The sequence below is a fragment of the Dreissena polymorpha genome, chromosome 8, assembly GCF_020536995.1.
Source record: "Dreissena polymorpha isolate Duluth1 chromosome 8, UMN_Dpol_1.0, whole genome shotgun sequence".
NCBI classification, from domain to species: domain Eukaryota; kingdom Metazoa; phylum Mollusca; class Bivalvia; order Myida; family Dreissenidae; genus Dreissena; species Dreissena polymorpha.
This window is the reverse complement of record NC_068362.1, coordinates 50,893,184-50,907,374: the sequence shown is the minus strand read 5'-3', so window position 1 is coordinate 50,907,374 and position 14,191 is coordinate 50,893,184. Positions and strand designations below refer to the sequence as shown.

Genomic DNA, 14,191 nt, shown 5'->3' with positions numbered 1-14,191 from the left:
TAGGAATGTTACTGGGGTGAACCTCTTTCAAATTTGTTCAAATTATGCCCCTGGGGTCAAATTTGACTGTGCCCCGGGGGTTACAAAATTGAAAATTTGCTTATATAAGGCCTATTTTGTGAAAACTTTCAAAATCTCCCGTCCATAACCATTGGGCCTAGGGCTATCAAATTTGGTATGTAGAGACATCTAATAGTCATCTACCAAATTTGTTCAAATTATGCCCCTCGGGTCAAATTTGACCCTGCCCCGGGGGTCACAAAATTGAACATATGCTTATATAGGGTATATTTTGTGAAAACTTTACAAATCTCATACATAACCATTGGGCCAAGGGCTACCAAATTTGGTATGTAGTGGCATCTTATAGTCCTCTACCAATTTTTTTCAAATTATGCCCCTGGGGTCAAGTTTGACCCTGCCCCGAGGGTCACAAAATTGAACATATGCTTATATAAGGCCTATTTTGTGAAAACTTCAAAAATCTTCTTGTCAATAACCATCCGGCCTAAGGCTATCAAATTTGGTATATAGTGACATCTAATAGTTCTCTACCAAATTTGTTCAAATTTAATCCCTAGGGTCAAATTTGACCCTGCCCCGGGGGTCACAAAATTGAACATATGCTTATATAATGCCTATTTTGTGAAAACTTAAAAAAAAAATCTTGTCCATAACCATTAGGCCTAGGGCTACACAATTTGGTATGTAGTGACATTGCATAGTCCTCTATTAAGTTTGTTCAAATTATGCCCCAGGGGTCAAATTTGACCCTGCCCCAGGGTCCACAAAATCAATTATATGCTTATATAGTGCCTATTTTGTGAATTTTTTTTAACTCTTCTTGTCCTTAACCATAAGGCATAAGGCTACCAAATTTGGTATGTAGTGACATGTAATAGTTCTCTACCAAGTTTGTTCAAATTATGCCCCTTGGGTCAAATTTGACCCTGCCCGGGGTCACAAAACTGAATATACGCTTATATGGGGCCTATTTTGAAAAAAAACTTTAAAAATCTTGTTGTCCAGGGCTACCAAATTTGGTATGTAGTGACATCTAATAAACCTCTACCAAATTTGTTCAAATAATGCCTCTGGGGTCAACTTTTACCCTGCCGCAGGGAGTAATAAAAATTGAATAAACGCTTATAAAGCGCCTATTTTGTGAAATCTTTAAAAATCTTCTTGTCGAAAACCATTCGGACTATGGCTACCAAATTTGGTATGCAGTAACATCTTATAGTCCTCTACCAAGTTTGTTCAAATTATGCCCTTTGGGTCAAATCTGATCCTGACCCGCGGGTCACAAAATTGAACATTATATACGCTTATATCTTGCTTATTTTGTGAAAACTTTGAAAATATTCATGTCCTTAACTCTTGGACCTAGGGCTACCACATTTTGTATGTAGTGAGATATAGTAGTCCTCTACAAAGTCTACTCAAATTATGCCCCTGGAGTTAAATTTGACATCGCCCAGAAGGTCACAAAAGTGTACATGTGCTTAAATAGGGCCTATATTTAAGTATTTGCACAGGCAGAGAAATTTGTTTCAGCCTTTTTTTCAGCAGTGGAGCGATACAGGACCATCATGGCCCTCTTGTTTAAATACTCAAAAAATGAAACCGTGTTCATGCTTGCATGAACACAGTTTATAAATGCTGTCAGAATTATTAAATATGCAATTACTATAAAAACAAATGCAAGGGAAAAGTGCTTTTTGTACTAAAAATTTGAATGAATATTACAATAATACATACATTCTGAATACTTTAGTATGTAATTAACAGTTTTGTCTGAGAAAATCACTAAATTTTATATATTTATTCAAATTCACATAAATCATATTTCAAAAACACATAATTACTTCAAATCCTTTCACACAATACTGAAAAAAATGCACAGTTTCTGATTGTTATTGATTCTTTATTAATTTATACATGTACCATTTTTTAATCTTGATGCATCCTCAATTGTATTATGCACATCTTAAAAAGATTAAGGCTGACTCAGTGGGGCGAGTCGTTATGGGGCGAGTCGTTAAGGGGGCGAGTCGTTAAATTACCGACTCAGTAAAATAATAATCTATGATTTCTGCAGTACTTGCAGGCAAACTAGGAATATTGCTGTGATATTATCTATCAATCTAATGGGATATTAATTTGGCTTCAATAGAAAAAATCAAAGCATACACATGTATATAATGTGTATGTATATATATATTAAAATTAAAATTTAAAAATTCTACTTTAAAGTAATCATGATAATTTAGATTATTTTCAGAATATTGAATGATGATAATGATACAATTATATATTACCTAAATGATAAAAATAAAACATGTAATGTTAATTTATGAAAAAAATGTTTTAATTTTATCAATATCATGGTAATTACAACTAGATACAGGCAATTAGATGAGAAACGTGCATTAATTATATTAATGATCAACCCAGACATTTGTAGTAATTTATGGTCACTGTTTTGATTAACGTTCTATACATGACCTGCCATAAAGGTATTTTTTAGCCAGTACTACAATCGGCAATGATAGTCTGTATTGCATACATATTCCACCGTCTATTATCGATTCGCTTCCTCAAACTGAACAAATAATTAATGTTTACATCGCGAAACGTAATGCATCCAGTTTTACTTTCGGTTTGGTTGGTTTTGTAAACACCATTATATCATCTTAAAAATTGGATGATAGGGTGATTAAATAATAATGGAAAAGTAAATCACTTTGATAATAGGTCAAAATGAAACACAAATGAACGTTAATAGTGCTCTTAATATCAAAGTTTCGGTAAAAAGTTTGGCGCTAGTTCAACGCGCATCGTATACAGCCTCATAACAATAGACTGACAACCTTTTGGGTAGTAAAGTAGTAATACAAGGCAATATGGCGACCGTTAGCCACGAGGCCTATCTTACGGAGGAATCCGAGATAGCCGATGTATCACGGAGGAATCCGAGATAGCCGATGTATCACGATTGGTTAAACACGTGTGTAATGTGTTTACGGATTAATGCAAATTGGTTTATATCTGATACAAATGCAACTGTCTTAAAATTGAAAGTAATTAAAAGATGGGGTAAATATGGGTGTCCGAAAAATTGGCTTGAAAAGAGGGTGTTCAAAAACTTAGGATTAAGATAGACATTGGAGCGACCATCAACAACCTAGTGGTTCTCAAGTGGCAGATAGGGGCGGCATTTAGATATAGGAGCTAGGTGTTTGATAAGCTTAGCTTGTCCGAATAAACACATAGTTCTGAACCAGCCTGCGGTGTTAATTCAAAAAGGAAGAGAATCCCAGTATCAACATCATGCACTCGAATGAAGAAAGAGTAGGACACAAGAAAAAAGAGTTAGAGAATGTTTTGCATGTACACAGCATCAATATCTGCTGCAAACAAAAACACACTTGCGAGAGGAGAAAAGCGGGTTTAATGCATGTACGTAAAGTGTCGTCCCAGGTTAGCCTGTTGAGTCCGCACAAGTTAATCGTGGACGACACTTTCCGCTTTTATGATATTTTTCGGTTACAGACTTATCTTCTTAGCAAAAAGCCAGTTTAGGCGGAAAATGTCGTCCCCGATTAGCCTGTGCGGACTTCGCTTGAATGAGAATGCTACTTGAATTAAGTGCAAACGTGTCTTCGTTTGCGTATTTTAAACTTTATGGCTTCTGTAAAAAAAAGAAAGGTAACAAGTCGACTTAAAACGAACGGTTCTGGTTCGAAATAGTGTACATGTATGCCTATTCTTCATCATGATTCAAGTCGGCTTTACAGAAACGGACATAACTGGCAAAAATGAATAGTTTGTGTTCATTTGTATCGATACGTGTGTGTTGTGTACTTTAAAAAATGGTAAAAGCGGTGATAGAGAAAAATACATTTATTACATATTTATAGATACAGAATAAAATGTTTATATATAAATATAATACATTAAATATATTTCCTGTATACTTTCTTTACTGTTTGGACTCGAACATGCACAATGTACGTTAATATGGCGAGCATATTACTAGTATTCGCATTCTGCTAAAGTGCCTACATATCGTTATGTTCACAAGCTTACCAAAAACTCACCAAAGCGTTTCGATGATGTGAATAACACATTCTGTCACTGTAATTATACTCATGTTTTGCCAACATGTAATGCTATGCTAATCACGTCGTTTACTAAAAATGTCATCTCCTTGCAATTGTGTAAGCCATTTATATCCGTGATCTTTCATGAACGACATTATTGTGTCTCTGTGTTGATCCGTTTCTATGGTGAAGACATCAATGTCAATTTGGTTCCAGTCTATGGACTCCAGGATGTACAATTCCGCGCCTTCAACATCCAATGAGAAGTAATCCACCTTTTTAGTTCCAATCACGTTCAGAACTTCGAAGAGGCTGTAACATTGAACGGTTACGGTTTTGTTGTACGTTTTGTCATTTTTAAAATTGTTACTTTCGCTGTTTATTCTATTCCTGTGACGTGCAGTTATGACTGCATCTGCACTGGAAATCATCCCGGCAAGCGTAAATGTCAAGGACGAATTCGTATATCCAAGGCAACAGTTAATAGCATAACAATTTCTGTTTACAGAAGATATGAGAGAAAACATGTGTGGATTGGCTTCAATTAAAAGTCCCGTCCAGTTGTTCTTCATTTCAAGGAGTAATGTGTTCGATAGAAACTGTCCGTCATACGCTCCGATTTCAACAAAAAACCCATTTCTTTTCGACCCAAAGTGGCTGCTTAGGTACTTGTCTTGCCCATACTGCGAAAAAGAATTTTTGTTACGAAGATCTGGGTGCAAATTATAACTGCCGTTTCCATGAATCAGTACCTTCCGAATGCGATCGCTGACTGTACCTGTGTGATCGCTGACTGTCTCTGGGTGATCGCTCACTGTACCTGCGAGATCGCTTATTGTCCCCGCGGATATCGCTGTTTTGTCAGAAGATACCTTCTCATCTGCCTGCCAGCCGAGTTTGTCCGATTTCGGTATTGGGTTTGTTGAGCTATACACACTGTCTGTTTTAATCCGCAACACCATCGCCACGACCGAAAAGAGAAATGCACAAGTACAGAATCCCACAATAAACGGCTTCAAGTTGGTGCGCAACGTTTTCGCAAGCATTTTGAATTAATCAACACCTTCAATGGCGTGTACTCCAGTCGGCAAGTATAACACACAATGAACGTTTATTTAAAGAAGAAAGTCGATACTCGTCATATACAATCGCCGCGCAGAGATTTGACTGGATCCAGTATAAAATTGCATGCGCACATTCATTAATCCAATACCTCGTTAAAGTAGATACAAAGATAAAAAAGGCAAAATAAATTATTTATAGCTGACTTACACTTTTCGACTAACACTTTACATTTCATCTATAACATAAAACATAGTTTAGTTTACCATCACTGTGTTGAGTGGAATGATAGGAAAACAATATTTGATCAATCCTGTGTATAAAATTTGTTTTGAGCATATTAATTATGCTGTGTGGCCAATGATCAATGATGTTATTGGTCAAGGTAAATAAAACATCTATGCATGCATGGAAGAGAGCACACACAATGGACTGTTGCGAGTTTTGACGAACATTATGGATACAGCGGGTGCGCAACCATTCGATATACCAATAGTAAATAACTCATTTAATAGATCTATATTTAACAACTTTGTACACGCAAGGAAACGCTTCTCTTTTAAAGTGATATTATGGGCATCTAACAGTATATAACCGTTGTTTATTTTTGGTGTTTTCACTTCATATACACCTATAATCGTTAATGCAGCATCAACATACTAAAACAATATCCCGGAAAGACAAAAATAATCCATTTGAATATCAACCGTACTTTCGTTTTGACAAATGACGACAGAAATGATTCGATGTACGACGTGAGTCTAAATGTAGTTTTCATGCAGATTCGTTCATACGACACAAGGACACAATTTTGTTTTACGGATCATTTCGGCTTAGAGGACTGGGTGAGTCATGTAAAATATCGAAAATAATATATATTTTTATAAACAACCGGTAGCAAAAAGAGTTGTAGATAATTGGTCAGTTACCACATTTTAACTAATTATTTTGACCTGTTAATTCTTTTCAGCTCAATTCAACAGTGAACAATGCCCATAATATCACACTTTAAAGGTTTATGAACACCCACATGGGTATCAACTTGACTGTGATCCATAGTTTTATACAAAAAGGACAAGGTCGTCGTGAGGCGCATACGGATTTTTGTCTCGTCTGAAACATTAGTTATTTTAGCACGAAAATCAACATTTATGATATTCGATTTGTGACATTAATGTTTTTTTAGGTATCACTTTGTATGTCATCTCAAACATTCTTGACAGTTTTTTTTCATAAGCATGTCCGTGTTTCGGCGATATTCGCGCCCCAATTCGCCTGCCTTAACGATATGTGATCGCGGGTACTCGGAGTTTCACATACTCTGCCGGTTTCCAGCCAGATGGGGTTTTAATTCTTACTGCGTCCCCTGGCTGAAGATTGTCCTTGCTCTTCGCGTGTTGGTCGTAGTAGAATTTTTGCTTTTCACGAAATTCTAACAACTTCGGTGCGACATTTTCACTGGTTGTTTCGGGTTGTCGCAATGTTTGTTTCATAGGTATAAGTGTTTTTGCGCGTCGACCCATCAAACGTTGCATTGGTGATCCGATGTTATCGCGTGGTGTGTTTCTTAGTTCTAACAGTGCTAAGTAGATGTCGTCTCCTGTTTCGCTACACTTTTTTATTAGATTTTTCACGGTTTGAACAGCCTTTTCGGCTAGGCCGTTTGTTTGTTGGTGCAAAGGCGATGAAGTTATATGGGTGATGCCATATTTTTGGACGAATTCTCGGTATTCAGCACTGGTGAACTGTGGACCGTTGTCCGAGATGATTGAGTCCATGATTCCATAACGAACCACGTTTTGCTTGATGTGTTTTAAGATGGTGCTCGTTCGAGTGTCCCTTTGCAATGGTGCTACTTCAATGAAGTTGGTTGGATGATCATTGGCTCCTTTTGGCTCATTTTGCAATGCATTAAACACGCACTACACTTGCCAACAAGATCTTCAATTTGTTTGTTCATGCCGGGCCAAAATACTAACTCTCTCGCCCTCTTTTTACAGTTCACTACCCCTAAATGCGACTTATGTATCGCTTTCAACGTTTCTGTTCTCATTTCTTTCGGGATACACACGCGTTCCCCTCGGTACAGAACTCCATTGTATATTGATATTTCATCGCGGTAATCCCAAAATGGAACGGCTTCCACGGGCACTTCGCACTTCGTTTCTAGCCATCCTCGAATGATTACCTTGGCCAGTACTTGGAATTGTTCATCCGCTTGTGTTGCGCGTGCAATTTTGTCATGGTTTGAACACAACAGCGTGTCGAGCTTCAAAACCATCAACTCTTCATCGATAGTTTTCTCATCTTGATTTTTTAACGGTAATCTGCTGAGACAGTCTGCTAGACCCATGTCCTTGCCGCTTTTGTGCACGAGGTTGAAGTCATACGGTTGAAGCTTCAGAATCATTCGTTGAATCCTTAGCGGAGCTTTATGTATTTCTTTCTTTAGAATCGACTCGAACGGTTTGTGATCAGATTCCACTAGGAAAGTATCTCGGCCATATAGCAGTTTGTGGAGTTTTTCACAGCCATATACAAAGGCTAGCATTTAGAATCGACTCCAACGGTTTGTGATCAGATTCCACTAGGAAAGTATCTCGACCATATAGCAGTTTGTGGAGTTTTTCACAGCCATATACAAAGGCTAGCATTTCTTTTTCTATCTGAGCGTACCGTTGCTTTGTCGGTGTGAGCGCACGTGACGCATATGCCACAACACGGTCCTGTTGGATTATCGCGGCTCCCAGGCCTCTCATTGATGCGTCTACTGTGAGTGTTACGGGTTTTTTCAAGTCGTAGTACTGGAGTACTTTTGTTGACGCAAGAGCTTCTTTTATTTTATTGCACGCGCGCTTCGCTTCGTCACCCCAGCTCCACGTTTCTATCCTTTTCATATCGCGCAGTGGTGCATTCAACTCATTGAGATTTGGGATGAACTGAGACACGTACGATAACATGCCTAACACAGTTTCCAGCTCACTGAAGCTTTCTGGCTCTCTCATGTCTGCTATCGCCTTCACTCTTTGATCTGTTGGTTTAATTCCGTCTCCAGTCAGTTTGTGACCTACATAGTCCACTTCCGGCTTGGCAAACATACACTTTTTCTTATTCATCTTCAGGTTAATTGAACGTGCCTTTTGAAGCACCGTTTCCAAACGCCTGTTATGTTCTTCGAGTGTTCTACCATGAATCAAAATGTTGTCAACAATTATTTCTACCCCGTCAATGTTACAAAAGTTCTGTTCCATGGACCGTTGGAACACTTCACTCGAACACTTCACGCCCATCGGCATCCGCAGGCATCGGTACCTGCCGAACGGAGTATTAAATGCTGTGAGCTTCGAGCTCTCTTCAGTTAATTTTATTTGGTAATAACCCATATTCGCGTCTAACGTTGTAAAGTATTTACCCCCATTCAATCTTGTGGCCACATCATCAAAACTGTTCATTGGATAATATTCTCTTCGGATTGCGCGGTTTAAATCTGTGGGGTCAATGCATATTCGCACTCTTCCGTTTTTCTTTCTTACGCACACCAAACTACTGACCCATTGCGTAGGTTCTGTTACTTAAGCAATAATGTTGCATTTCTCCAAGTGTTTCAGTTCAGCTTGCAATTGTTCACGAATCGCGACTGGCACCGGTCGTGGTGCATGAACTACTGGTTCTATTGACTTATCGATTTTTATCTCGTACTCGCCCGGTATACACACAATCTCTTCCCCAAGGACGTCACTATATTTCTCAATGATAGATTCTGTTTAAGTCTTGCGGTGTGTATTCTCATGATCAGCCCAAAATCAACTGAATCATCCCGTGCAAGCAAGTTTATGCCTCTTGGAGTGTTCATAATCTGGAAATTAACCGAACGCTTGATATTTTTATGCTCGCACAGCAATGTAATCATTCCTAGCGCCTTCACTGCTGGCCCATTGACACCGCTCATAATAACATCACTCCTTGTGATTGGCGCGACCTTTTCAAATAGCTTCGCTGTTCCATATGACATGACACTGCACATTGCGCCACTGTCGATTTCAAATTTTACCGTTTTACACCCTATTTTCAAGTTAGCGGACCATTCGTGATTATCTTCACTCGATGTCGCGATAAATACGTCGTTCACATCCGCATGTTCAAACTGGTTAAACATTTCCTCGACCTGTTCTTCCTGGGCTTCTGTGTAGTTGACACGTCGTTGACCACCACGGCCCCGATATCCACGGTGGATTTCCCGATCACTTCCGCGATGACGCGGTCTACGCCCATAGCCATGTGCCCCTTTGTGTGATATCCCCTTTTGTTGATGCGATGCCCCACCGACTGCAGGGCATTATTTGGATGCCTTAAAATGCAAAACTCACCGCAATTGTCACACTGTTTTTGATAGGCGGGACATTTCCTTATTTCATGCTTTCTGCAGCACTTGGCACAGTATTGTTGTTGCTTGTGAGGGGTTTGATGCGTTCTAGCCATGCTTACATGAGGGCTTTCGCCCAGTGATTTGATGTGAGATGTGGTCAATTCTATTTGCCTACAAACCTGCACGACACGTTCGATGGTAAGTTGTGTAACTGGTATCTCCCTTAGCTTTTCACTACACTTTGTGTCATTCACACCATTAATGATCATAACGCATATTAACCCTTCTTTTTGTTCCCCATATTGACAGTGTTCGGCCTTTCTTTTTAATTTTGAAATGTAATCCACTATTGACAGGTTACCACGTTTTGTGTTGAAGAACTCTTGTCTTTTAATGTTACGGTAATTATGCACTCCGAAATGTCTGTCGAATTTGGTGAAAACCGTTTCTAGATTGTATTTATCCTCGGCTGGCACTGCCGCGATTCCAGCATCCTGACTGGCAACAACTTCCGGCGCCCACGCGAACGAATCGTAAATTTGTACGCACTCTCGTCCCATGTTAGCAAGTAGAACACCAACCTTTCTTTTTCCAGGCTTGTCGTCCAGACCTAGCGCGTCCAAATGAATTATGAAGTCCCGTTTGTAGTCTTCCCAACTTGATGCACTTTCCGACGGGTTAAATTCCGGTAATGGCCAGAGTGTGTCTTAGAGTGGCATGTGGAGAATGGACCAACAAAGAATTGGATTTCGACTACGCTCAGTTTACGACGTTTGACTACACCAATCAACCCCCGGACCTGGAAACTAGCTCAGGACCTCCACCTGCGGGATATATGGCTGGCCAGCAAACATAGAGCACATCCTTTCTTATTGCAGAACAGCATTTCCGACGGGAGATGGCTGCACGACAAGATCCTCATCGAGATTGCAGCCAGCCTTGATGTGGCACGAAAGAAAAATCAACAAATGCAGACAGGGCCATACTTCACCAATATAGTCTTAGATGGAGGATCAGCACCTAGAAACAATATGTCTACATATTCAGGCATCCTAGCTTTGACAGCGAGAGACTAGGAACTGATGGTAGATCTGAAGATGCAGCAGCTGTGATTCCCACTAGACGCCGCCATCACCACTTTCCGTCCTGACGTGCTATTGCTGTCAATAGCAACGAAGATTCTTCGTCGAAGAAGCTTGTTCTTCTGGAACTGACTGCCGTGGGAAGAACGAATCGAGGAAGCACACGAGAAAAAGAATGCCAAATACCAGCCGTCACTTGATGAGTGCCAACATCAAGGATAGAAGACCGGAAACCTCAAGTGACTGCATCTGAAGAAGAGACTGATGCATTTACCTAATCCATTGTTTATAGGTAATCCCTAAATATTCAAAGTCAAAATTAAATTCTTTAAAACATGTCTGATTGAACCCTTGTGTTGTCATTTAGTATGTTTTTTCACACAGAATACTCCAGAATAATGTAATAACTACGGTAGACTGTCAACAGAAAAAAGGTTTCCCGCGAAAAAGAAAACTGCTTGTAAACACTAGTTTAACTCTATTAGGATATCGAATAAGTGAAAACCTTGCTACCCACCAAAGTAATGTAAAACATTTCTATTTAACTTACAAACATTATGAAAACTTGGGACATCTTTAATAATTGAGTGCATTTGGTAGTGTTTTTTTTTAAAAACATTGTTACATGTATGATAGATCCATTTTTCTATCGAAAATTAAATGCACCTCAGAATATTAAATGATAGTCGAAGCAATATGAAAATTGATAGGTATTTTTCCCTACTCATTTTTCAAATAAATAGAAAATTCCAGTTTAAATTGTGAAACATAATTGTTTTATTAAATTTGAAGTGGGGTGCATTACTGTATCGTGCTGTTTAATAGAGTTGCTGGTGACCGTTGAATGTACCCTACATACATGATGTAGGCCTACAGATCATGCACAGTAACGTAAACAAACTTTAGCATGTTAACACTTGGTATTTAAAAAAAACTTGTGTTGGTCAAATATTTGTTTTGAACTACCGACATTACTTTAATGTACTTTTCTTTTCATTTTATGATAATTAATTAATAGGAGCCTTACACCGTTGAAAATACCGCCACACCAGGATAACTAACCTTTAGCCGTCTCCATGAATGTTAAAATCTATAGTATTCATTGTATAAAAAATAAAAATAAAATTGTTTTCCTTTTTATATCAACATACTTTAACACGAATAATAGTGAAAGGGCGAATCATCATTAAATAAGGGGGTATAGGTATGAAATTATGCGCGAGTCTTTAAAAGAGCGAACCGTGAAATGAACGAGTCGTTATACCTAACCGGTTAAAGCCCGTTCGATGTTTTCACTACTGAGAGATACGAGGAGAGATTTGAGACAAGTCATAACAAAAATATGCGCTAAATTGTATGTTATTACCTCCATTCTTGTGAAAGTGCCAGCAGTAGAGGAAAAGCAAGTCTTTTATCAGTATTGACTATTAACTTTAAATGACGGGATCGACCGAGATTCTGGATAACCAACCCCGTGGAAAATTTGTCTGCGGTGTTGTTGAAGGTAAACATATTCAAAATGGCCGCTGACATTTTGCTCCCGTGGTTTACCAAATGTCGTTTGTACAACCAGAATTTCAACATTATAGTATGCAAACTCTTTATCGAAACTAAAACTTTAAATCTCAAATACAAGCATGAAAACCGATGCAAAAAGTAAGCCGCCACCACCTGTTAAGTTCTGGTTACTGTCAGTGTCAGTTTAGATAGTCATAACTTGAGTCAAATGTCGCTTAATTTATTGTCTGACATTTCTGGACCTAAAGTAAACCTTTTAGCAAACTCTACAAGTATTTGACTGTTTATTGAGAGAAAAAAAATATGACATGTATCCAGAGCTACAGATAAGCTTTTTGGGGTAATCGGGTAATACCCTTCAAAATAAGAATAAATTGGGTAATCAGCGTTTTTTTTCCTTCTTTAACTAGTACCAGGGAACGGTACCTTTCCCAAAGCCTACCGGAGGCTTCCCAATTTTAGCACCGGACCTTTCCCAATCTCGATATCTACCGTTCCGAACGATTTTAGGTGCCGTTCCCAATAGCCAGTGCCTTTTATTTTCGCTGGAAATATCTTTTGATATTGTCGAGCCTTTCATTTTCGGCCATTTATTTTCGCCAGACATTGTTGCGTAGAAAGTAAACAAAACTTTTCAAATGGGGCGCAACTCTAACCGCTGTGTAATATGTGAATGGATTACATAACCGCGACGATTGATCGATATTTCCCGTGAAAGAATTCCATCGCTAAGACCAGTCTTCCTTACATCAATAAACTTTCTCAACACTAATTTTTCGTTGACATTAAAAAAAAAACGTAACCGTATTGAGTTAAATGCGCATATTACTTCTATGTATAGTTTTTTAAATGTTAAATCTGGACAGTAACTATTCGGATATGGATATAAACAAATAAAAGTTTTACATAAAATTAAAAATAATGAGACATGGGTGTAAAATCCTATAGTTATTTACAACATATACATAAGCATTTAATGGCAGATGATCTTAATATCTTATTTGATGATTTGAAAAAATATCAAAACAAAATATAAGACTTACCTTTGAAAATTATTGTTAAAGCATTCCACTCTAAAAACTCATTTTGGTTACGTGTGACTATTCTCACTGTCTATTGTTAAAAGATGTCAAACCAGTACAAGATCCATTGTTGTTGTTTTTGTTTAGTTTTTAAGATTTAATTTAACTCACATGAAACATTGCAGGGCTTGTAAGACTTTTAAGGGCTAAAACAAATTTATTAATATTATTTTTTTATGCAACCTCAGTGCTTATGCCTATCACTGGAAGATATTTTTTTCCAATTGACGGGCACATCCTAACTCAGTGCTCACTCTGGCCTTCAGAAAATAATAGCCAAATTTTTTTTACTTAAAAAAATAATAGCCAAAACATATGCGGACTTTTCCGCAAAACGGAACTGAACGCAAAAAGAAAGAAAAAACAATGAATCTCATTTTATCTATGTTTTATTAAATGTATATCTATTGGATTAAAGTTATAATATAAATATACCGGTACACTTAAAAACAAGCATAATATCAGTGTGTCATTTTCTTATAAAATATTATCATGGCTTTACAATAAAGAATACAATCAATGCTGTGAGTGTGACTTAACAAACCAGATCTCAGCTACAGTTACATACACATAAGAATTAAGGGCAGAGGCCCCAACCCACCCAGAGCCCTTACTAATTATACAATTTTTTATAGTTTTTCCAATTGCAATTTTTGGTGAATACAACTTGAAATATTATAATACAACTTGAAATATTATAAACCACACCTTCCGTATCACCACATGTGTATTCGTCATTCTATTTTTGCTATTATGAACTTCGAAAATAAATCATAATCGACGAAAAAAATACAGTATCCGAAAACGGTAATCCGAATAATTGTACGGTTTTGCACATAAAATATGCATAATATCAAATATTAATATGCATAATCTAAAATGTGCATATCGTTCGACTACTTTATCTCTTAATACGATGTTTGCCATCGGCCGCAATATTGTAGGCAGAGGCCAATATCAATTGTAAATGATTTA

The 14,191-nt window shown here is 37.8% G+C and overlaps 2 protein-coding genes across 51 annotated transcripts in view; one reads left to right on the top strand and one right to left on the bottom strand.

The window, feature by feature from the left end:
- Positions 1–3,891: 3,891 nt before the first annotated feature.
- On the bottom strand, positions 3,892–5,228 carry LOC127842568 (uncharacterized). Its single transcript, XM_052372132.1, has one exon. It carries the CDS (start codon positions 5,150–5,152, stop codon positions 4,181–4,183), a length of 972 nt encoding a protein of 323 aa, XP_052228092.1. The 5' UTR covers positions 5,153–5,228; the 3' UTR covers positions 3,892–4,180.
- A 6,665-nt stretch (positions 5,229–11,893) lies between these two features.
- LOC127841352 (protein O-GlcNAcase-like) overlaps positions 11,894–14,191 on the top strand; it is a 52,497-nt gene continuing 50,199 nt past the window's right edge. For all 50 annotated transcript variants that reach the window (XM_052370134.1, XM_052370114.1, XM_052370154.1 and 47 more), the window contains exon 1: positions 11,894–12,120. In XM_052370134.1, the coding sequence (XP_052226094.1) occupies positions 12,054–12,120 (67 nt within the window). In that variant the 5' untranslated portion in view covers positions 11,894–12,053. The remainder of the gene's footprint in view (positions 12,121–14,191) is intronic.

Excerpts from the sequence above, each read along its gene's own strand:
- LOC127842568 (XM_052372132.1), bottom strand. The coding sequence starts at position 5,152 with ATGCTTGCGAAAACGTTGCGCACCAACTTGAAGCCGTTTATTGTGGGA.